At 33.7% G+C, this 25,707-nt stretch overlaps 1 protein-coding gene across 11 annotated transcripts in view; it reads right to left on the bottom strand.

Annotated features, from left to right (window-relative positions):
• CDC14A (cell division cycle 14A) overlaps positions 1-25,707 on the bottom strand; it is a 250,070-nt gene that overhangs the window by 69,829 nt on the left and 154,534 nt on the right. For all 11 annotated transcript variants that reach the window (XM_074188266.1, XM_074188273.1, XM_074188274.1 and 8 more), the window contains 3 exons: positions 24,354-24,441; positions 9,598-9,828; positions 1,656-1,794 (listed from right to left, as the gene is read on the bottom strand). In XM_074188266.1, coding sequence (XP_074044367.1) covers positions 1,656-1,794; positions 9,598-9,828; positions 24,354-24,441 — 458 coding nt within the window. The remainder of the gene's footprint in view (positions 1-1,655; positions 1,795-9,597; positions 9,829-24,353; positions 24,442-25,707) is intronic.

The following is a 25,707-nucleotide window of genomic DNA, read 5'->3' as shown; positions in this document are numbered from 1 at the left end:
TTTAAGAATGAGAAAAAGCTGAGAGATAAATGACTTATCCAGGGTCAAACAGCTATCTGAGGAAAGAAACAAACTTGGTCTTCCTGACTCTAACCTGAGCATTCTGTCCCCTTATCATCCTGCTGAACCATAAAAGAAAGACTTGCATTAAATGATTCAGTGAAGAATATCTTCTTCACTGATATATATTTTATAAATATATATTCATATAAATATATAAATTTTTATAATTATATATTTTATGTATCTTTATATAAATGTGTGTTTTATAAATATTTCTATGTACATATATAAGAATGTAAATGACAACAACTTAAAAAGTAGTTGAACGCTGATGATTTATAAGATCACAATCCACACTTTATTCTTCTCAGGTGATAAGTGTAGATTATAGGTGTGGAATATAGTATAAACCGTCACTGTCATATATAGACACTTTAGCAGCTAATTTTGCTTAAATATTTTCTATTACAAAAGAGAGTTGAAAATGAGAATTGGGAAGCACTTAAAAGGAAAATGATTGTGCTATAAAAATAAAAACAAGCTTTAAAAATTCTTGATTCAGATAGAACCTTTCTAATCAATTTTGTTATTTGTCAGAATTATTTTGAAGTTGGAATTTAATCTGTTTTTAGCATTTTAGCATTTGATATTTTTGGTCTTCAATTTTTTCACTTGTAATATGAGAAAGTTAGAATAGATGAGTTGTGATCTCCTAGTTCTAAAATGTTTTGTTGCTAGTTACAAAAAGTTTAGGATTTTCAAGTTTATCATTATTGTCAATATCATTTATCCATTTTGTATGTGGCTTTACGTTAATGTGGAATAAATAATAGTCTCATTCATATATAAAACTATTATTATAAGACTTACATCTATATTTTAAAAATGAAGAAATATAACAAATAGAAAAACAGGTACATTACTTTCAAGTAAGGGAATGGAATGACAATTCAATGAATTCTATAAATGAAGGAAATTAGAAGTACAAGTTGAAATGGGGTAGGGGCCAAGGGAAATTGCTACTTCTTTTCCAAATAGTTTTAGATTGATGAACAAAGTGAAATTTTATCAGGTGAAGCAAGAGAGCTAAGGAATACAGAAGAAAATCATCTTGAACCTAGAGGGTCAAGTGACTTGTCCAAGGTCACATAACTATTTAGGACTAAAACCAAAATCAGGTTATCTCCCTTTTTTGTGTCATTAGTGACTTGATTGGTTTTCCCACAGGTGCATCAATAGTTCAGTAACGTGTAAATACAATGGCAATATTATTCAGTTCATTGGTTGACCTCAGTGCTGCTTTTCACTATTTTTAGACATTCAAACAAAAGAAAAGAATGAAAAGTGCCAACTGAAATGACACAAGAAAATTGCACTGTAGCCAAATCAGACAAAGAAAAAAATGACAGAAAATAGGTAGGCAGAGATGGCTCTGTGATTTCTTCCTCACTCTCACCTCAGCAAATTATATAAAAGGCACCAAGTTAGAATCCATTAGCTGTCAAATCAACAAAACTCCATTAGACAGAAAGCCTTCCCACAATGTGGCCTCTCTATAACCACAGACTTGACATGGTCCATGAACAGGGAACAAGAAGCAAAGATGATTGGGAACAAATTTTATAACACAATAATGGAAAAGAGATACTTACTCTTCCAGGAAGTGTTGTTGAGGTCCTATAATAGAACCTGGCCGGCAGATTCTTATCCATGCTATGATTTCTGCATGCGTGAACCGATAGTGCTTCATTACATAACAGGCTATCAATGTTCCTGTTCTCCCAAGACCAGCTTAAAAAAAAGAGATAGAGCATAAGATACAGCATGAGAATAGGTAATTATGATACAGTAATATCAATAAATTTTAGATATTGGCAAGCTGGCATCAATAGTATCATATTTACTGTATGATTCTTAAATCATACAATTTTAAATAAGATACTTTCAGATATTGATACATCCTTTGATGTTTTGGAGTTTAAAAAAATTTAAGGACAATATCCAAATAGATAACAATTATATTAAAGTATGAAACTAAATTAGAAAGGCATTTAAAAAAATAATTTGGTCTTTTTTTCTTGAAATTTTTAAAGATGGACTGTTCACATTCCCAAAGGGCTATAAAACTGTGCATACCACCAACAGATTTGTATCTCAAAGACAGCCTAAAAAAATGAAAAAGATCCACATGTACAAAAATATTTATAGCAGCTCTTTTTGTAGCAGCAAAAATTGGAAATTGAGAGGATGCCATCAATTGGGGAATGACTGAACAAATATTGGTATTATGAGTGTGTTGGAATATTATTCTTCTATAAGAAATAATGAGGGGCAGCTAGGTGGTACAGTGGACAGAGCACCAGCCTTGGATTCAGGAGGACCTGAGTTCAAATCTGACCTCAGACAATAATTACCTAGCTGTGTGACCTTGGACAAGTCATTTAAACCCATTTGCCTTGTAAAAAACAAACAAAAAATAATAATGAGCAGGTGGGTTCCAAAAAAACCTGAAAAGACTTGCATGAATTGATGCTGAATAAAATGAGCAGATTCAGGAAAACATTGTACACCTTCATAGCAACCTTGTATGTTGATCAACTAAGATAAGACTTAGCTCCTCTCAGTACTTCAATAAGCAAATACAATTCTAAAAGACTTGTGATAGAAAATGTCATTCACACTCATAGAAAAAAGCTATGGAGTCTGAATGCAGACCAAAGAATATTATTTTCACTTTTTTAAATTTTGTTGTTTTTTTTCCTTTCTCATGACTCTTTTTTCACTTTTGTTCTGCTTCTTCTTTCACAACATGATCAAAATGGAAATATGTTAAGCATGATTGTACATATATAATATGTACATACATATATAACATCAGATTATTCGCTGTCATGAAGAGGGAGGAAAGAAGGAAGGCAGGCAGAAAAATACGGAACTTAAAATCTTACAAAAAATGAATGTTGAAAGCTGTCTTTACATGTAACTGGAAATACACACACACACACACATGCATATATATAATATGACCATTCATTAGGAAAACTATTAAAATATTAAACCTAGAATTAATCCATATAAGAAATCAATACTACCCAGATTGAGATGAATCTATTGATAACCATTCTATATAAGGACAATTAGCCACTTCTACAAGCAAATAAATTATATAATCCAGATTTTATTTTACAGTGACTATTAATATCAGAAAGATCAGATTCAAAAGCCCTTCTCTAATCAAAGCAATTTGTCGTAACTCTACAGACCTGTTACTCTGGCTGACCCCTCAGGACTTTCTCCAATATGCCTACTGACCTTCTTGACTTCCTTTAAGTCCCAAGTAAAATACCATCTTTTACTGGAAAGCCTTCCCCAAACCCCTCTTAACTTTCCATGCCTTACCTCTGTTAATCATTTCCAATTTATCTTGTATATGGCTTGAGATATATGTGTGTGTGTGTGTGTGTGTGTGTGTGTGTGTGTGTGTGTATGTATGTATATGTATGTTGCTGACCCCACTAGATGCTTTTTTATTTTTTTTTTGTGAGACAATGGGGTTAAGTGACTTGCCCAAAGTCACACAGCTACTAAGTATTAAGTCTCTGAGTCCATATTTGAACTCAGGCTCTCTTGACTTCAGGGCTGGTGCTCCATATACTCTGTCACCTAGCTGTCCCTCCCCCCATTATATTGTAAGTTCCCTGAGGGCAGGGGTTATCTTTTGCCTATTTATGTAGTTTGTGCCTTGCACAAACTTAATGTTTATTGATTGGTTACTGACTGATTCACTGTTAGTCTGACAGTTATGACAAGATTAGTCTGGACAAGATGTGCTTTTTAATATATATAGTTTTTAAATAAAGTTTTGTTTATTTGCAAGGCAATGGAGTTAAGCTGACTTGCCCAAGGTCACACAGCTGTAAGTGTCTGAGGCCAAATTTGAACTCAGGTCCTCCTGACTCCAGGGCTGGTGCTCTCTCCATTGCATTAAATAAAGTTTTGGTTTGAAATTAGTGACTATTTTCCCCTAACCTTGATCAATGTTCTTATAAATGTGGAAATTAAAATTTTCTAGCACTTATCCTTATTTACTACTTCACTTCCCTTATAAATAATGAAATTCCAATCCAAAATCTCAAAAAGGGTAGTTCCTACTCATCTTTAGATGAGGAAACTGAAGGCTAGAAAAGGAAAGCACTTTGCCAAATGTCTCTACTAGCTAGTAACAGATCCAAGGCTAGATGCCAAAACTCCACAACTCTAGTACATACTCTTTTCACAATATCCCACTGTGCTTACAAACTTGAAAATACCTAGCTTATTTAAACTATCTTTTTTCCCCTGACTCTTCAACGACTCTCAGGAGGGAACTTCAAAAACCAACTAATTCAATCTCCTATTTCAGCTCTCTTTTCTTCCTATACAAATCCTCATATTGCCACATTGGGCACCCATAGGGAGGTGAGGAAGGAGATTTGGGCAAAAACCATCAGCAAAAACATGAAGTAAGAGGGTGAATTAAATATATGCTAGAAAGAAGCAGGGTTAGACAAGGAAGGTTTTATAAACCAGACAGCAGAATTTGAACTTGATGCAAATAGAAAAGGGAAGTCATTATTTTGGTTATTGAGGAGAAAAAATTATATAATCAAAATAGTTTGGGTTTTTTTTAAAGAAACTTGGATTGGTAGCTCATAGATTAAATTAGCAGAGTCAAAATTATAGCAAAGAGATGCTCAATAATAGAGGGATGGGGGCTGCTAGGTGGTGCAGTGGATAGAGTATCAGCCCTGGAATCAGGAGTACCTGAGTTCAAATCCGGCCTCTGACACATAATTACCTAGCTCTGTGGCCTTGGGCAAGCCACTTAACCCCATTGCCTAGCAAAAAAAAACAAACAAACAAATAATAGAGAGATGAAGGATCAACAGCAGGAGAGACAATGCTGGTACTGGAGAGGAAGTGAATTGGAGAAGCTTTTAAAAGAAAACAAGTCAGCTTTTTTTTTTGTTTTTTTGCAAGGCAAACAGGGTTAAGTGGCTTGCCAAAGGCCACACAGGTAGGTAATTATTAAGTGTCTGAGACCGGATTTGAACCCAGGTACTCCTGACTCCAGGGCCAGTGCTTTATCCACTGCGCCACCTAGCCACCCCAACAAATCATCTTTGATGATACATCAGGCAGTAGGAATGTGGAGTTTTCTACTCTGACTAAATGGAAGGGAGATAGCAATGGTATAGTTAAGAAGGAGAATCAATGTGAGCAATGGAACCTTTTACATGGTAAGCCTTTAAATATATCTTTTTCATCATTTGTTATTAACTTTTCATGAATAAAATATTAAGGAAAATTGTTTTCCATAATTCATCCCCTGTTTTTGACCTATAACTATGTTCAGGAATCTGGACAGTCATTATCGCTACTTCATAAAAGTTGTAGGTAACACAAGGTATTTAATATTTGTTCTTCATTTTTTATTACAATTGATTATCATGACATTAATTCCTATTTATCCTTGTTTAAGATGTTTTTAATAGGTTCCTTGTATTTTGCTCTTGTCAAAAAAACTTCCTTTAGAATTTAGTTAATATTCTGAGGAGTTACTACCTCTTTCCCTACACCAAACCCTTTTTACTCTAAATATGACAATGAAGATGATTGTTACTTTTATATTACTTGGATGGAGCTCGAATCCTTTACAACTAATCCAAATACAAGATCATTTGTGACTACAGAACAAGGGCTCAGTGAGTTTCAGTAGAGTCTCCTGGAGGTCGTATATTTTTAGCAGTCATATATGCCTCTAAAATCTCTCCAACACCAGATGATTTATCATGTCCTTCATTCAGTACCTTGCCCTTCTGGTTCGATTAGCTAAAAGTGAAAGAATATAGAAGTTTCTCAAACATTTCTAAAACTAAAGTTTCATCATTTCTTTTTTTAAAGAAATTTCATAGAGTCTGTAATTTAGATCTATAAAAAGAATGTTCTTAGTACTGAATGGTTTGAAGTTCTTAACATATAATTGAACAAGGAAGGAAAATTTCACCATTTCTTTTTTAAAATTTTTCTTTTAACTGCTAAAATAGTCTAAACCAAAGATACTCGTATACAGTTAGTGGTATAAATGAGATAATCAAGATACTATATATATATATATATATATATATATATATATATATATATATATATATATATATGTATATATATATATAATATATTATATATTATATATATTATATATATATACATATATATATATACACATTATATACATATATATTAATATCAAGTCCAATAATAATTGCTTTGCTGTTCTATTAATTTTACAAAACCCGTAGGGGAAATTAGTATTCAACTTTACAGATATGGTGGGGGTTTTTTAAGTTTCCCAAGAATTCACAGCCAAACCCTTTATCATCCCTAAGGCCTGAATAAAAAGGCTGCAACTGCATATATGAAATCATTATAGAATTTAAAATTCCAATTCCATAAATGTTACTACTTGCCTTTCAACACCAAAGTTGCCTTTGGAGACATGGCATTTTCATTCCTTTTCCAAAAACTACTGAACTTCATTTACTGTAGGATAAGCTTCCCTTTCTCTCCTCCCTCATATTCAATTAAACTGTTCAGTTCTACTTCAATTCTCTGAAAATTAAGCTGACTCAATTAGGGCAGATGTCAAAATAACTAATAGGCCCATAGTAGATTCAAGTGTTCTATTAAAAACAATACAGCTTGGGGCGGCTAGGTGGCACAGTAGAGAAAGCACCGGCCCTGGAGTCAGGAGTACCTGGGTTCAAATCCGGTCTCAGACACTTAATAATTACCTAGCTGTGTGGCCTTGGGCAAGCCACTTAACCCCATTTGCCTTGCAAAAACCTAAAAACAAACAAACAAACAAAAAAAATACAGCTGTAATTAAGATGGGAGTTACAAGCCTTATCAAATAATACTATAAATATGGGTATGTGGAAACAAGCAAAACAGACACCTGGAAAGATCTTCAATTTGGAGATCTGTAATATCCCTACCAAGATAGCTTAATATCAATTAATTGATTTTAGTGTTTAATATCAATTAATTGATTTTACTGCTTAAGGTTCTTACTAGGAATATAAAATTTTAAAAAATTATTCAATGTCAAAAATGATATTTCTAATTAACAATCTATTTAGGTACACAAAGTAAAGAGAACTCATGTAATAAGCAATGCTTTAATAAGCAGGTTTCTTTTTAGAAGGATTCAAGAGGTGAAGTACCACACATGTCATTCAAGGTAGAGAATTTCAATGAAAACTATTAAGTCTGGTCTCCTTAGAATCTATAAACCCAAAGTATATTTTACAGATAAAATGCCTTTTCTTGGAAAGAAAAAAGTATGACTTTGTACACCAACAATTACTTTATTGTGAAATGAAATTCATTTTCATGTCAGCAAAAACTCTGAATTTTAACTATTTTTCTTTTTGATGTTATAATATTTTGAAGATGAAAAAGGGAATATGGGTTCTTAGCTCAATTTAATACAGGTAGCTAGTTAACTATTTTTCCCACTGCTGAGATATCAAACTTGGATTTTTCTAAATCGAAGCAATCTTCAACTATAGAAAAAGGTAATAAATTAGAATGGCAAGGCAAACTTATGATGTATGTGAATCACATCGAGAAGAAGCCCACTCAACCCCACTCACTGTGACCTGATTAGAAGCAGAATTAAAGCCTGCTAGAGCAAACCGCAAATTAATAATGAATCTTTTAAGCAAGATCCTTTATATTTTCAGTTCTGCAAAAATAGAAATATTCAACTAGGAAGTTGGGGGGGGGGGGGCTGGGAGGACAGGAGATAAGGGCTATGTTCAAAGTACATAAAGGCTGCCATCAGATGCCCTCATCTAAACTCCTGGGCCACGTGCTGATCATCTTGATATTTCCAGGGCTCTGGAAAACTGAAGCTTCTACAAGCAGCTCACATGTTCATCAAAATCTCTACACCTACACGAATATTAAACATAGAAACCAGAGCCTACAAAATGGTATTTAAATTTTTTATCAGAACGAAAGTCATGCTCATCTGAATAAGTCAGAAACAGTAGCTTCAGACATAGAAAAAAAAGAGCTATATAATCCTTAACACCTACCAGCCAATTTCCAGAAAATGCTCAAGAAACTGCCTTCTCCAGATTTAAAATATGAGAACAGCACCACTAAGTGGCATTTTTAAAAACCTACACATGCAAAATAACAAGGATGTTATGGGTACAAAGGTGTCCAGACTATTTCTCTACCAATGAAATGAGAGATGTTCTAACTCACTGAAAGCAGGAAGGATGATCTTAAAGAACTTTAGTATGTCCCAACCTCACACTATTCTAGAAAAGGTAAAAACAGTCAGAAGTGCAATTTGCTATCCTTTAGAAACTGATGGCTTTGCTTGCTTCTGGTAATGTTTCTGTTTCTGAGAGCCAATGTTTACCTTGTTCATAGGATCACTAATACTTCACCAAAAAATGACTATCACCACTAGGATCAGAGACTAAAATTAACCTATGCAGTTGAAATGAGTACATATCATTAAGAACAGCTAGGTGGCATAGTGGAGAGAGTGCCAGATCTATTGTCAGGAAGGCTCATCTTCCTGAATTCAAATCTGGCTTCATGCTTATTAGCTAGACTATAGACAAGTCACTTAATCCATTTTGGTTGTTTTCTCATCTGTAAAATGAGCTGAAGAAGGACATATGGCAAATCATTCTACCATCCCTGCTAAGAAAACACCAAATGGGGTCACAAAGAATAAAGACACAACTAAAACAGGAAAATGGCAAGTAACGATTTTTGATGGTAAAGAAAAGAAAAAGGGGTTCAGAAACCTTACTAAGTATTGGATGATCTTGAATTACCAGAGAATACGAAGGCACTGAACCTCAAATAGAGGGTAAAATTAAAGTAAAAGACTTTTGAAAGAAAAAAATACAAAATTTTACCTCTTTCAAAATATTGTAACTATGCCCCGATTAGTGTGAATAATGAATGCAAATATATATATTGAAATATTATAAATATTCAAATTCTTACTACTTTAAGTTATAATTATATAAAAACAGCAACTGGTTCTGGTCCAATAGAAATATGTCATGCAGATCCAAATAATACCTCCACTTCAAGGGATTCATTGTTCATACTAATTGAGACTCAGCTGAACATCCCCAGTAATGTGCATATTACATTTCCTAATCAAAGTGCACAATCCCAGAAAACAGTTTGGGAACAGTTTTTCCAGGAGTCATGACAGAAAACCTCACCCATCATCTGAGATCAGTCAATGGCCCCTGGTTCTCCACACCCAGAGAAATCTTTTCTTCAGAAAAGGGAATGTTAAAGAGGCTCTTGTGGCTCAGTTTTATGAATTAGAAAAGATCAGGATTTTATTCTTCCCCTCCCATTTCCTCCCCCACCCTCCTCCCCACCATGTTGCTCTAAGTCCTTGCATTTGGTTTTGGTTTGGCTTTTTTGATTGTTGTTTGAGATTTGGCAACCTCATTGAACCTCATTCGAAGTCAGAAAACCAAACTACAAAGGGCTTGTACCAACCTTTGCAATGTACAGCAATTGCTCCATCGGTGTTTTCACATATATTTAGGAATCGTCGAACAATATTATCACTTGGTGTGCTGCCATCTATGAAGAAGAGGTCATAGTGCTCAAAACCAGCATCTGTGAATCTCTTAGCCTCGTAGATCTTTTTATTCAGTCTAATAATTGTAGTCACATTATTCTTTTTAAAATAAGGGAAGTAGGCTTCAGGGGCATGAAGGGGATAACCTAAAACAATAAATGGGGGGAAAAAAAAGACATTAACACAGGAATGCAAATCATGTGGCAGAACAATTAAACAAAAATCACCACTATTTTAAATGATTAAATAATAGAAATCTCAATAGGTAATGTGGCATAGTGGATAGAAAACTGTCCCGAAGTCACTAAGACCTGGGGGTTCAAGTCCTGTTTTCAGTCCATTGGCTACATAAACCTGGGTATGTCTAAGCAATTCTCTAAGACAATAACATTTAGAAAACAGATACCAATATACAAGGGTAGAGAGTTTCTTTACTAGAAATTTGCAATGCCAATACAGTTACAAAATCTAGCTTTGGTTTTTTTTTTAGGTTTTTTTTGGGGGGGGGGTTGCAAGGCAATGGGGTTAAGTAGCTTGCCCAAGGCCAAACAGCTAGGTAATTATTAAGTGTCTGAGGCCAGATTTGAACTCAGGTACTCCTGACTCCAGGATGGGTGTTCTATCCACTTGCCACCTAGCCACCCATATATTTTTAAGGATATAAATCTCAATCAGCATGAGAGGGAAATATACTTTTTACCCTTACAGTGAGCAATGAATATAGGTAATACATTTAAAGATTAGATCTAAACATCAACCTAAATATGCTTCTATTACAAGAGTTTAAAGCCATGTTTGTTTGTTTTTTCCCTTTCCAAGGTATATTTTGTTATTCACAAAGACAAAATTTAAAAAGAATCAAAATAAAGTTTGAAGCTTTAATCTGAGATTTGAAAGTCCTAAAAATCTTTGGGTCCTAAAATAAATTCATTCAGGAGTCAACACAATATTAGGGAAAAAACTCCATAATCTTTCTATTTGTGAACTTTGTAAGTTACTTCAACTTATTTTAAGTGTTTTTTTTCCCTGAACCAGAAAAATGATTTGCAAATATTATGGAATCTCTTTAACTAAAATTAACAGATAGGGATATTTCAACTTTTATTATACTCCAACTACCCAGTAAATTTCATAGGTATGATATACACAAACTTCACATGGAAGTTTTTAAGAAAGTATAGTCCTTCTAGTCAACCAATACTAAATTTATTTTAACAGCTTAAATTAGATTTAAACACAAAATCAAAAACATTTGGTGTCTAATGAACAAAACATAGTCTTTTCTTTCTGCTTCCTCACCTTAGCCACCATCTCTCCTATTTGTTTTGCAAAGTAGTCTGAATTTATTAGCTTCTGTCTATGTTCAGGCAAACTACAGTTTTGAGATTCTGCCTGATGCATGCTCACTTCATGCTTATAACTGATACAATCTATCATCTTAAAGCATCCCTTTTCTATTTTCACTGGAATTGGGCAAATTGTTGGACAACTTTTGAATATGTGCATTGAAGGAGTTAGGGTGCCAGTACAACAAAGTATCTTTATTTTTGGCTGTGGAACATATTATATCTTTATTCTGGCTTTCCTACAGAAACAGCATATGCATCTTCCTAATTACACTTTTTCTATGCCAATATTAATTAACTTTCATTCCCTGAGTATACATGAACTTGGCAACAGAGTAGACCGCCAGGGAGCAAGCCAAAGAAGACAGACTCGAATTAAAAATTCTAGACAATCTAGAGTTGGTTACATCTGTCAATGTCAGTATTGGATTTTATGCACACATTTAGAAAAAATACAGAACTGCTATTTAGGAAACACCAGATTGATTTTGCCTACTTTTTCCATTACTCAAATTATTGCCAGACAATAAATTCACAGTGTGCAGAAGTAACGTCTGTGGATGACACAATGAAAATCTATCAATAAGAGAAGAAATAAATGTATATATTTCTTTCAAAAGATATCAATATAAATATATGGGGGGGTCAGACCCCATTATAAAATACCACAAACCTGATTTCATCATACAATGAGTATAACCCAAGTCCAATGGTACAGGAGATGCTAAATATATGCTGATTTAACAAATGAAGTATTAAATATTTCTCTAAAACAATACTTATAGGATCCCACTTGCCATAAGACAGCATTTTATTATATATTTAAAAGTAAGACAGAAAGTTAGCATTCCTTCTAAATTTAATAAGTAAATATATATGCCAGTATTCTGACATTATACATAATGATTTTAAATTCAAAAATTATAAATTCTTCATTCTAGAAAGTTAACTACCTGACAGCTAAGCCCACATACAGTCATAAATTTAATATTAGTGAGAACACTTCAGAGGCTGTCAATTTAAAAAAAAAAATTCCCTGATATGCCAAAAATTCCTTGGACAAAAATGGATCATATTTTTTCCATAAACAACCTCTATAAGCACACAGAATACATATTCACCACATTTTAGCATGACTACACTAAATATTAAGTAATTTGAAAATATAATATTTCTTTATATTATGTCACAATGAAATCATTCCTTTTTTCCTTTCTATTTCTTTCAACAAGACTGCATGGAATCCTGGATAACAGATTCAAAAGAGTATATTAAGGCAAAGTAAGAACTGGGGGCCTATGCCATTGAATTTTTTTTTTAAGAACTACATTGTAGAAGATATATATGCAGGCCCACAAAACTGACCTCTATGCCAGTCAATGGGAAAAAAAAAGAATACAATAGTCCATAGATATGACCCAGTACAGTACTTCTTCCTGAAACTTCTCAACTGAACACTGAAATTCATGAAAAAAAAATTACATTTGGAACTTTCAGACTCAAATAAGCTTGAGTTTCTTATCCAATATCTTTCATGATGAATATAAAAATGGGTGCATCTAATTATATACAATCTCCATAAACTCATTCCAATGTCTCATGGTGACTATACAAATAGACCAGAAGGACACACAGCAGGAACTTTTTCTATCCCAATATTAATGTTTCCATTATCTGGATATATGCTTAGTTTTACAAAGTGGTAAAGACTATTCAGATTGGCCCAAAGTGCAACTGCATCACTCAAGGTCCAAACTAACTAGGCCTTCACCAGACTGATCACCGATTAACTCTGAAAGACAATCTCTGTGCTGGTGGAAAGTGTGACTATAATAACAAAATCACAAATAACTGAAATGTTAAAGTAAATATATAAGTGCTTTTTGAATGGCATGGCAACAAGGACTGAAAAAGAAATGCCTTTCATTTTAAAGTTTAAAGTTTAAATCCCCCTACCCTATTCAATTCCAAGTAATTCAAAGATTTCACACTGACCAGCATACTTTTAGACTTAATTCTCTTAGTTTTGCACTCTATTAAATCAAGTCCTCAAAATGAGAAGCAACATAGCACATAGTGAAAAAGAGAATGGATATGGAGACAGAAAAAGCCTGAATCTAAACCTACTTTTGCCCGAATTGTGGATCTTAGCCATTTGTAAAATTGGGGACAACAAGACCAATATTATCCTCATTTACAGTCTTGCAAGGATAAAATAAGATAATGTATTTAAAAAGCATCCTGCAAAATTTATAATAATGTAACCTAAAGTAGATGATATATTTATTACTATTACTCTTAAACTCTATTTCATTGTCTTTATAGTTCCAGAAATAATTAGCATAATAAATTAGCATTTATTACAAGTCTGTTAACTGATTGAATTAACTAACATAATTCTGAATATCCACCTAAACATAATACTGTTCAACAACTACAAAAATAATAGTAATTACAGAATATATATATATAAAATAGAACTTTAAGGTTTACAAAATACATTATAACTATTATCTCATTTTTCATTACAACTTCTCCTAGGTATGTGCTTAATATTAAACTCATTTTTAAGATAAGGGAAATTAAGAGATTAAGAGATTAAGTGATTTGCCTACTAAATACCAAATGTTTGATTTGATTTCAGGTCTTCCTGATTCCAGGTCCAGTGTTCTACATATTACATCAACTTAGTTGCCAATATCATTTCATCTTGTCTACAAAAATTAACAAAGGCGTCTTTGAAATCTATATAGAGATTCTTTTCCTCTATAGAATTTCCCTGATTTGCCAATTTAGTTATCAGTCTAGCTATATTTTCAAAAAAGAGAGAGATCAAAAGAAAAAGGTTGGCCTGTCAAAATCTTATGCCACACTGACTTTCAATGATCACCTCTTTCCTTTCTAAATGCTCACAAACTACCCCTTTGAAAATGTCATCTTAAATTTTTGCTACAAAAGTCAAACTCACTGTGGTCTATCATTAGCAGACTCTATTCTCTTCCTTTCAAAAAAAATGGAGACAATACTTTCCATTTCTCAAGTTTATGAAGCTTCTCTCATTTTTTATTATCACCAAAGACAGATCAGCAGTTCTACCTTCCAGTTATTTTAGTACCCTCAGAACTTAATCAAATTGATCTTGACGTCAACATAAATATAACCAGAAGCCAAAATAAATTTGCTGCTAAATCAAAGGAAGACTAACAGGTTCTCCTTGCAGAGACAAATTAAGGAGTTGGCTGAGTTAGTTTTATCATGCATCCAAAGGCAACAAGAAGCATCACTTCATGGGATGTTTGGTCATTTCTTATTGCAATGCTCATGAAAAATATTTGCAAAAAGACCAATCACGAAAAATGACTGCAGCTTATGTATCAACATTTGTTACTGAAGATGAAGAGGTAGAGAAAGTCTATGAAGAACTCATCAAGGTCTTCAAATTGTATATGTACACACACACACGCGCACACATGCATGCACACAGATAATGACTTCAATGCAAAGACAAAAAAGGGGAGACTGCAAAAAGTGCATCATGTATATTTTCTTCAAGAAAAACATTAGTACTAATCATAGTGATTCCATTTCTTTACACCAAATAGCATGCCACACAAAAATAAAACTGATTATATTTTAGTAGAAAAGAAATAAATGACCATTTATTCATGGGAGAGTCATTCCTGAAATAATTGCCTGTGCATATTCTGACAAATTAGAGAAAAATCAAAATTAATATAAAAATAAAACAAAAATTAGAAAAAAATTAAAAATAATTGCATCCTGATATACTTTAAGTTCTTGTTGACAAAAAAATGGAAAACATATATGGGAAAAGTTATAGAATTAAAACAAATATTACAATAATTTCATAAAGAATTTTAAACAAAGTAAATCAGATGTCAGGAGGAGATCAAACAAGACTAATAAGTACCTTAGTCAACACACACTTGATCTGCTTGCCTACTGGAAAGATGGATTCAATAGCCATGAGCAACACTGGTTTTAAAATATAAACTCAAATACAGAATAATAAAGAGAGGAAGGTAAAAAGATAAGAAGTAGGATAACATCATAAAATAGCAAAAAAGCTGTGATTCGTTTTAACAAAGTTCAATAAGAAACTCAATTAAGCAAAGTCTTATGTAAAACTAAGCAAAGAATATTTAAGGGTAAAATCTTTTGCTGTTCAGCATTTTTTCAGTCATATCTGACTTAATGATTCCATTTGGGGTTTCCTTGGCAAAGATATTGGAGTGGTTTTCCATTTTTCTTCTTCAGATTATTTTACAGTTGAGGAAAGTAAGTTAAATAGCATTAAATGACTTGACCAAAAATGTGCAGATACATATATATGTATATATATGTATATACACACACACACACACACATATACATTTATATACATAAACAGATCTATTCAGAGACCTAAATACATATACCTTTTTAATAACAAACCATCAAGAGCAGAACCTCAAACCCAGCTCCTAGCACAACCCTAAATATGCTTAAAGAGAAGTGGAAATGGCATTAAAAAAGTTGGAAAACAAGCTGGACAGGATCAAGTACAGACGATATGACTGTTTAGAAGAAGATACAGATTTTGGGGAAATGAAAGAACTAAGGAAAACATCTAAGACCTTCTTATTACCCCAAAAATAAAAGAATAGAACATGAAATTGATCAGAGAATAATAATAAATCCATGTGCCACTTTCCCATACATTTAAAATTTTATGATAATAATCTGTGTAAAACATCAAGGACATACTTTATGAAGATATTAGAAAGGAAAAATATTTAGATGTAGATATGAATCTATGTATATTTAGATATATTTACAGATATATGTGTGTATATATCTGTACATATATATATATATATATATATATATATATATGTATATATATATATATCTATATCTGCACATGTTTTTCCTATTTATTGTCCTCCTAATTTTATCCTTAAGGACAAGTAGGTGGCACAGTAGATAAGAGAGCAGGGTCTATGGTCGTTGAGACACATCTTCCTCAGTTTAAGTTTGCCTTCACAAGCAATATTCCCAGATAACATGTCATGTGATTATTTAATTAAAGACTAAAGAAACAAAATCCCCTGTGTTTACTGTTTGTTGATGGAAGAGCTTGAATCCAGATGGAAAGGACAGGAATGGATGAATTAACTGCATTGGTGGAAGGAATACAAACATCACTGAGAACACAGATATACAAGGATTCAACAATGTCTTGGACATATATTCCAAAAGAACAGTGACTAGATCTGTCATCCACAGGAACAGTTAAGATGACTTCACTATCAATAGGGAATGTTTTTGTGATTTGGATTCTGTTGAAATTCCTCAAAAGCAATGGAAAGCAAATACCTCTTTGCTTTTGGTCTTGCCAGACACTACTAATAAAAGTTAAAGTTTATTTCTCATCTTAAATCTTTCAAGGAAAACTCCATGATTTTCACATGTACCTGAGAAATGCCTTATTTGAGAAAAGCCCACAAGGTGGCATTTATTTTACCAAATCATAAGTTTTTACTGTCAACAAACAATAAATTCAGTGGAATCTTAAATTTTCTATAACTGACTGATTTACAAAGGTGCAGAATAACTTGAGTTTTTTGAAAAATGGATAGGAAGACCACTAAACGTTATATGTCCAGAGATATCTCAATTCCTTTTATTAGGAAAAGAAAGAGGACTAGATCTATGATTTCAACCCCATAGGGAGCTTTTGGCTAGCAAACTCTATTCCCTGACGTAGATAGATGCCTGTTCTGCAATCGGTCTACTGCCTTGGGAAACTGTCTAGGATGCCAAGTTGAGTGACTTGCTTGGGGTCCCAGAGCCAGTATATCTTAATAGAAAAATAACTTGAACATAGATCTTCCTTGCTCTATATGTCACGTCTCTGTCCACTGCACCATACATGTTTCTCATTGTACATGGTTTCAGTTATTCTCTATTGAGAATTAATGAATAGGGCAGCCAAGTGACACGGTGGATAGAGCACCATCCCTGGAGTCAGAAGGACCTGAGTTCAAATCCAACTGCAGACACTTAATAATTACCTGGCTGTGTGACCTAGGGCAAGTCACAACCCCCTTGCCTTACCCAAAAAAAGGGGAGGGGGGTACAAGAGAGAGAGAGAGAGAGAGAGAGAGAGAAAGAGAATGAATGTACTAGAAATGAAGGTCCTTTATGATGGACCTGGCTTTGTTTAAAAACAAAATAAGCCATAAATCATGGATTTGCTGCCTTTAGCCATCTATCTCCCTAGTTTCCCCCAGTAGAAAAGAACAGTGGTTCCAGGATCAAATCTTGCTTCTACCCATGGTAAATCACTTCATGTCTGTAGGTCTTATGTGGGAAAAAATGAGAATTGGACCAGATGAACACCAAGGTCCTTTCCAGTCCTAAATCTACAAATTGACAGACCATTTTTTTGGATATGGGTAGGTCTTTAAGGTTCCTTGCTAACTTAGATTCTGTAAAAAAAAATGTGTTATTTCAGAGTTCTCATTCAGGTTAAGATTTCAGACATAAAAGAGTTGGAAAGGTTTATGGTAAAAGTGTTAACTATAATGGGAGGCCATAATTCAAATACCACTTTCACTACTTAGCTCCTAGAATGTCTTGGGGCAGGGGGAGCGCTGATAAATAACAGCTACAGTATCTTCCATGGTGTCTAATCCTATGATATTTTGAACCCAAATAGTTAAGTAGGTTCATAGTCTAGCTAGAAATGTTGCAACCTAAACTATCCTGTTACACTTTTATAACTAAGTATCCTATGGGTTCACATGTGTTTCTATGGGTTTTTGGCACAGATTTTCTTTTGAAGAATCCAGCTATGTGGGGCAGCTAGGTAGCACAGTAAATGGAGTACCAGCCCCGGAGTCATGAGAACCTGAGTTAAAATCCAGCACTAGACACTTAATAATTACCTAGTTTGAATGACCTTGGACAAGTCACTTAACCCCATTGCCTTGCAAAAAAAGAATACAGCTAAGTATCCATCTCTACCCCAAGCTGGAACATGGTTAGTGCCTTATTGGAATGTTCATCTCGCCAGACTGCACTCATTTCATATTGCCAGGAGATGGCACTCCTACATGCTCTTCTACTTCAGCAAAGGGCCAAGTGAATGTGTGCTAATGAGCCACAGATTACTACCTCCTCCTCAGGGGGCTGGAAGTACCCCGTCAGGTGCCTGAGTAGCCACCCAGCTGTCTATTGCTGCTGGTGGGCCAGAGTGAGGAGAGGAGGAGATCGGCAGGTTCCATCACTTTTCAGCAGACTGGCACCCCAAGAGACTGACTTCACAGGGTAGTGAAGAAGAGACATTGTTAGCATCTAAAAACTTCCTATCAGTGGACTCCTAGCAACATTGTTATTTGTCCCAAGAATTCATTAATTCAGACCATATCCAAAAAAAAAAAAAGATTTCTATGCCTGCATTAATCTAACACTATATGAATTACCACCACCCTCCTTTTATTTTTAAATTTAAAAACCTATCATATCTCAAATCTTGCTAAAAGTAAATGAAAATACAGTTTCAAAATTAAATTCACCCCTTGACTCCATCTCCTAATTCCATTCAGTTGTATACTGAACTGGGGCTCAGTGAGAAGCTATCCTGTCCCCAGAACAGGAATCAGTCAGGTCCAAGCTCTTGACTTCAGCCAAAGAGTTGCTTTTCCATAACCCAACATCCACAGAAAGAGACAAGATTCCTAGATGAGGGGAGGAGGGAGAGGGGGGGAGGGGGAGAGTCAGTTCTCTACCTGCTTTTTTTTATGCTTTTTCTATTTTTTTTTTGAGGGAACAAATAGAGCACTATTCTATTTTTAAGATAAAGGCCTAGAGGAGCTGGAAGGAAAAAGAGAAGAAGTTTTAGGGTGGTCAAATTCCAAAACAGAAAGTACTTTAACAGAAGCTTGTTGACTAATTGGCTGCTGGACTCCTCCACCAATAACAGAGCAGTGACAGATTTTGCTTCTTGAATCTCTTGAGTCAGAATCCACCACTGCTCCGTAATGGTGGAGGAGTCCAGCAGCCAATTAGTCAACAAGCTTCTGTTAAAGTACTTTCCACAAGTCCCACATTGTTCTGAGAGCTAGGAATACCCAAAAAAGGCCAAAACACAAAAAATAGTCACTGTCCTCAAGGTACTTACATTCAAATGTGAGAAACACGCAAATAACTAGGAACATGCAAGACATAGACAAGGTAACCTCAGAGAAGACACTAGCAAATAGGGGATACTGGGAAAGGAATTCAGCAGAAGATGGGATTTGTCCTGAGTCTTAAAGGAAATCAGAGCAACTCAGAGGCAAAGGAGAAATAGGAGACCTTTCCAGGCCTGAAGGACAGTCAAATGAAAGGCAGAAAGCCAGGAAGTGGAGTATTGTGTGCTCAGAATATTGGGTGAGTGTGCCCATTTCACTGGTATTATGATAGGAAGGCAGAAATGTGAGACTATCACAGGGACGTACAATAAGGGGAAGGCCTCAGTTCTGCTTCACCTGCTGCTTACCCCCTCACCACCACACAACCCCACTGAAAAAACTGAAAAAACATGGAGTTACTAAAGGTGACAAAATAGAAGTGTTTGTCATAGTCAGACATGCTCTTAAGGAAATTCACTTTGGCAGCTAAGGAGAGAATGGACTGGAAAAAGAGAGAGACTCAAGGCAAGGAGACCAACCAGAAGCCCACTGAAATAGTTCAAGCAAGGGAAAAGAAGTTAGGAAGAGAAAGCAAACTGCTGAAGATGGAGTACTTAAAATTCCTGAGTTTTCTTAGAAGTTTTCTCTTCCCTAAATTAAGAGAGTGTGGTGGTGGAGTGGGTGGTGCTTAGGAAACTGAGAAATTTGGTTAATTTTTCTTGGAACTCCTTTCTCTCCTCTTTTAAGCAGTTCCTTTAATAAATTATTTGGTGTGACAATTTATTGGGGGAGGGAGGAGGGAGACTTCTAAATTAAGTATTAATCTTGTACCCTCTAAGGAGGAAGATGTCCCCATGACCTAGGAGAAGTTACCTGAAGTACTGAATTTAGAGAACCTAGAAAGAACTAGTTTGTTCATGCTGCTTTACTACAAAACAGGTGTCAAACATAACCCCCAACATTCCCAAGTGCAGCCCAAACCAAAATAAAAATGTTATTGGGAAATATTTAACAATATAAAAATTCAAGAATATATAGATGACATTACATTTTAAAATTAAGTCAATGTGAAGCCAGCAGGGATTCAAAAGTAAAAAGAAAAGAAGCAACTGATTCCTGTTTTCTGGGGACAGGATAACTTCTCACCAAGCCTCAGTTAGTTCGATATACAACTGAATGGGATGAGGGGAAAAGGGATGAATTTAATTTTGAATCTGTATTGTTTGAATTTATTTTTAGCAAGATTTGATATCTGATAGGTTTTTAAATTTAAACTAAAATGAGGGTTGTGGTAACCCCCGTTTCTATTTGAATGTGACATTATTGCTAGAAAGCACAGATCAGTCCTCCTCCATGATATAATTTTGAATAATACTATTTTACATAGATATAAAAATGACAGCACATATAGATGTTTCATATATGTATGTGAAAGATATATGTACATGTATAATGGTAAAAATATAATTTTTAAAAATTGTGGAGGTTTGTCTTACAAAAATCCATTTGTAAGAAAAACTGAAGGAAGACTTATAATTCACTGACAAAATATCCTCTTCCTCCACCACCTGTAAATATAAAACTTCTTTGTGTGTCCAATGACACCCAATAGAGTCCCAATACACACTTTTCCAAAAAGCAGATGCCAACCTATTTTGTAATAGATTCAAGAAAAAAAGTAACATCTTCCTGACACTGAGTTAAGCACTAGGAATACAAACAAAAGGAGAGAATAATTGTCCTAAAGGAGCTTATTGTCTAAGGAAGGAAAACAACACAAAACAAGAAGATAAAAAGTGAGGGGAGTGAAGTGGAGGGAAGAGACCTAGGTATAATAGGACATGATAGAAAAAGTCAGAGTACAACCAGAATAAATATGAGATGTGGCTGGTTAGGCAGCCTCCCTAAAGAGAGGTTCTGGAAGTCCAGAGAGATACAGAGAGACAAAGTCAGTGAGTGAAAGAGAGAGACAGAGGAGACAGACAGACAGACAGACAGACAGACAGACAGACAGACAGACACACACACACACACACACACACACACACACACAATGAGTACAAAATGTGGATAATAATAATAAGGCTGGAGCAAGGCTTCAGGATGAAGAACTGAACTATAGTGAGGTTCCAGAATGGTAGAGGAAGTCTGAAGTACAGACTAAAGAAGAATCAAGAGGATCCCTTTTCTGTGTTCCTGAGTCATTTTCTAACCTTCTCCCACTAAGAAAATCCCTCTTTTTCTGATCCTGAGACACCCAACTAAAATAATTAACACATTTATATAGCATTTCAAAGTTTATACATTATTTTCCTCATAACGATTTTAAGAAGTACATAGAACAACTAACTTATTAAGTCTACTATGTGATACAAAGAAAAGCAATCCCTGCCCTTGGGGGAAGAGTTCACAATCTATCGTTATTAGCATTTTAATAAACTATGAAAACCTGAGAAGATGTGAGAAGGCTAAGTGACTTGCCTAAATACACATCCAGACAGTATCCAAGGTAAAATTGGAAGTGAGCTTCCCAGATTCTAATTCTAATTCTAGCAATCTCTCTCCCACATAAGACTGTTGCCATATTTCTGTGAAACAACAGAAATAGAATATGGCATCCAATGTGGATAAAAACTAAAGGAAAAAAATCACTTTGCCCCATTTCATTGTGCAACTATTTTTCAGTGAGGAAGTCCCTGTATCACGTCAAATACTTTGAATTAAATTTCTTTAGGAAAAGACACCTTAAGTGTAGATATTCAAGAATAACATAAATATTTTATAAGGCAATTCAAGGTCTTTAGGCAAAAAAAAAGAAATAACAGGAGGAATGTGAGGCATAAGGCCATAGGTGATTATGCTATTTATCCACAATTTAACCATATTTCCCAGTCTCAACATCTCCTAAGATTTTGTTATGTAGGTACTTAGTTTTTATTCTTTACCATCTTTATATATGTTTAAAATTAGTGAAAATGAAAAGCTATCTACTAAAGTTCAGAGAATGAAAAGGAAGGTAAAAGACAGATAGGAGTTGCTTAGAGTCCCAGAGCTGGAAAAGGTATTCACATAATTTTTCTAAAGCTAGTTTTGTAACTCCAAAGGATGTTATCAAGTTGCTTGTAAGGTTTCTGAAAATTCTCTATTTCTCTACATTACAGAGTTTCAACTTAATTTAATTTATAACAAAATATATACTACCGACATACTTTTTTAAAAAGAAAATTATGGAGATACTGAAGGTCAAACAAATTCTACAATCAAATTTCAAGAGTACCCATAATCATGAATTCAAGAATTCTTGAAGTATTGATGTGAGCAAGATATGTGAAAATATGTTCATTCTAAAAGAGTTTTTTTGAATTCTGTTCCTTGTTACAATTGAAGAATATGAGCCTATGAAAAAAATTCAAATAAGTTTTCTTATTAGTAATCAATTTACAAAAACTTACCAATATACAAAAATAAATCAACATGCAAAAACAAATCAATGAGGTAGATGGCTAAGTTAGTTAAGACAAGTTAGTTAACACCATAGAAATTCTTCCCTGAAATGTTTTTCTTTATCAACTGGAGTGTAAATTATAAATTATAAAATGTAAATTAATAAATTACAAGCCTTAAGGAGCCAATACAATATTTCAAGCAATACCTGTGGGTTGTGATTTCAGTGAATAGAATAATTCCTGCAGTTACACAAGGAAAGACTGAATAATAATACTACTTTGCATCTGTATGTTTTTATAGCTTAAAAACTGATTTCATATACATTTGAACCTAATAACACCCTATAAGAAGGATTATATAGACAGCATCATCACATTTAACAGATAAGGAAACTGAGGCTCAGAAAAAGTTAAAGGATTTGCCCAGAATCACCTGGCTATGAAGTGAAGAGCTGGGATCAGAACTTACAAATCCTGGTAACTATTAAAATATATCTTTCCATCAAGCTGTAGTACCTCATAAAGAACTTTTAACATACAAGTTCCAAGAAAAAAAATATCAGTTCTTTCCTGCACCAAATAAAACTCAGTGTTTACTTAACACAGTGTCTGGTGTATATATATTAATAAAAGCTTAATGACGGAACTTTCTGCCTTTTAAGCAAATTCTGATAGAGATATCTTCACCAAATATGCAAAACTAAAAGTTGTCAAATTCCTTCTGAAGACATAGAGCTAGGACGGGGAACTTTTTTTTTTTGCCAAAGGTCACTGAGATATTTATAACATCATGTCAAACATTTAATTAATACACCCCTAAAAAGATCCTAGATTTACTAAATTTCGAGGACCACCTGAGGTTGCCTTGGCAATGCCATACCAATATAACAGGAGGATCGAAAGGTTTCCCACCACTGACATATAGGGAATTTCGAACTAGAAGGATGTTAAAATTAAAATTATAGATCTGAAGAGATTTTCTTTCAACAAAGTGAAAATTCTTTCCAAAAGTACCAAGCTAAGTCTAGCAAAACCTGCCCTAGAAGATCGACTCTCTAAGTATCTCCTTGAGATTGCTCAAGATTCAACTGCAATATCAGCTAATTAATTACTAGCAGATACAATCCAACCATTAGTAAATTTGTAAATAAGAATTTCTAATGTCTCGTTCTTTAAATAAATAAATAACTACTTGTTAGCTCAAAGCTGTATTCCAATAACAGTGAGGTACAGATAAATTGTGAAAATTCTAGAAATTTAAAAAAATATATTGGCAGTTAACTAATAAATAAAATAATGCAGAAAACTTTAGTTCAAAGGATTAATTTCAATGCTAGACCTATAAAATTAAACCCAATTTGAGTACTCACTGATTGATAAATTATAACTTTTAATATCCGTAAAATTGCACTTCCTTAGTAATAATTGGAAGATCTAAGATCAGCTAAAAACCTTAAATCCTAATGAATATGCCAGTTTGAAACATGTTTATAGCTCCACCTATTACTACTTGTATAATTAAAATATTTAAGATGTTTTAATCAGGAACTGTTAAATAATGTTAGTTCTTTAAACTTAAAATTATAGGTAAGATCAGATCATAGGTGTGATCTGAGGAGTAGAAAAAGGTAAAGGAATAGCCAAATACTAGGAATATTCAAGAAGAGAAACTAACTTTTTTAAAAATAGAAGAACATACCATTTTCAATTTTGCTTTTGGGATGTGGTCCACTAAAGGCTAAAAATTTTCCTGGAACAATCCAATTGAAGTCACCATTTTCAACTCGCTGTGAAAATTCAAAAGAGAAAGAAAATCACTGAACAACACATAGAACAGCAATGGAAAAAGTCATAATGAATAAAATTGTTTTTGAGTTTATTCTCTATAAAAAAGTTGATAAATCATGTCATCATGTGAAATTAAATCTATATTAGCAAAAATATACATGCTGCCCAGAGTATACTTCCTTAGCAACAAGTTTCACAATCATTTCTACAATAATAAGAAGATTACATGATTTCAAGTAAAATATTTTAACTTAAGGATATGTCCCTCTACCCCAACCAAATAATGAACTTATAAAGATTTGCAACCACTGATTGCTTAACTACTCAATTTTAGTGATTTGAAGGTGTGTAGATAATATACATACAAATAAAAAGCACACACAATATCCTAGGTTTGTTTTTTCTTTTCTTTTAACTCTGACTAAAAATAGATATAGATCTAGCAGTTCTTTATTCTCTAGGAGTAGAATATTTAGATTGGAAATTATAGTTTTATACTTTTTTTCCTGTTCATTAATAAATCCATCCACTAGAGGGTACCAGTACAAAAGAAAAATTCTAAAAATCAAAAAATGTTAAAACCAAGCATCTTCATTTAGACATGAGCACAGTATTGTGCTGCTATACAACAGAAATAAATTTAAAACTTAGGCCTCCTTACCCCTAATTCAATTTACCAATTACAAGTTCTGGGAAAAGATTTTTTAAAAAATTAATACCAAAAAGCATTTTGGGGGGATTATATGTAAAGATGGGTCTTTGAGTATATGTTACATGGTTAACCCACCTGTCTAATTTATTGCTTTGTTCATCAGAGGCACCTTTCCATAACATCCTAATTTTAGAAAGTTTAAAGTATTACTATCACTAAATTAAATATTATAGATGGGTCATCCATTATACATCATTTGAATATTTCATTAGAATCAGCTCTTTAAAAATAACCGAAACATTTATTTTAGCAAAATATGAAATTATGCAAATGGTTCAAATATTTTCATGAGTTAAAATTACAGTCAAAATTATCTGTCAAAATTATCAATTACAGAAAGAAGAAATTTTTTTCTGCTTTAAAAATCATGAATGCTTCCAAACAGTGTAATTTAAGCATTTTCTGTATACATATGATGTGTTAAATGGATATCATTTGTAAAGGTTTTAACTCATTGCTACAGATATCGCATGAGATCATTATGATCATAATTCATGAGAGTGGTTGGCCCAAGTCTATAAAATTTAATTCCAATATATTAAATGACACTAAT

Source organism: Macrotis lagotis, chromosome 5 (assembly GCF_037893015.1).
Source record: "Macrotis lagotis isolate mMagLag1 chromosome 5, bilby.v1.9.chrom.fasta, whole genome shotgun sequence".
Taxonomy (NCBI): domain Eukaryota; kingdom Metazoa; phylum Chordata; class Mammalia; order Peramelemorphia; family Peramelidae; genus Macrotis; species Macrotis lagotis.
This window is presented reverse-complemented; position numbering and strand designations above follow the sequence as displayed.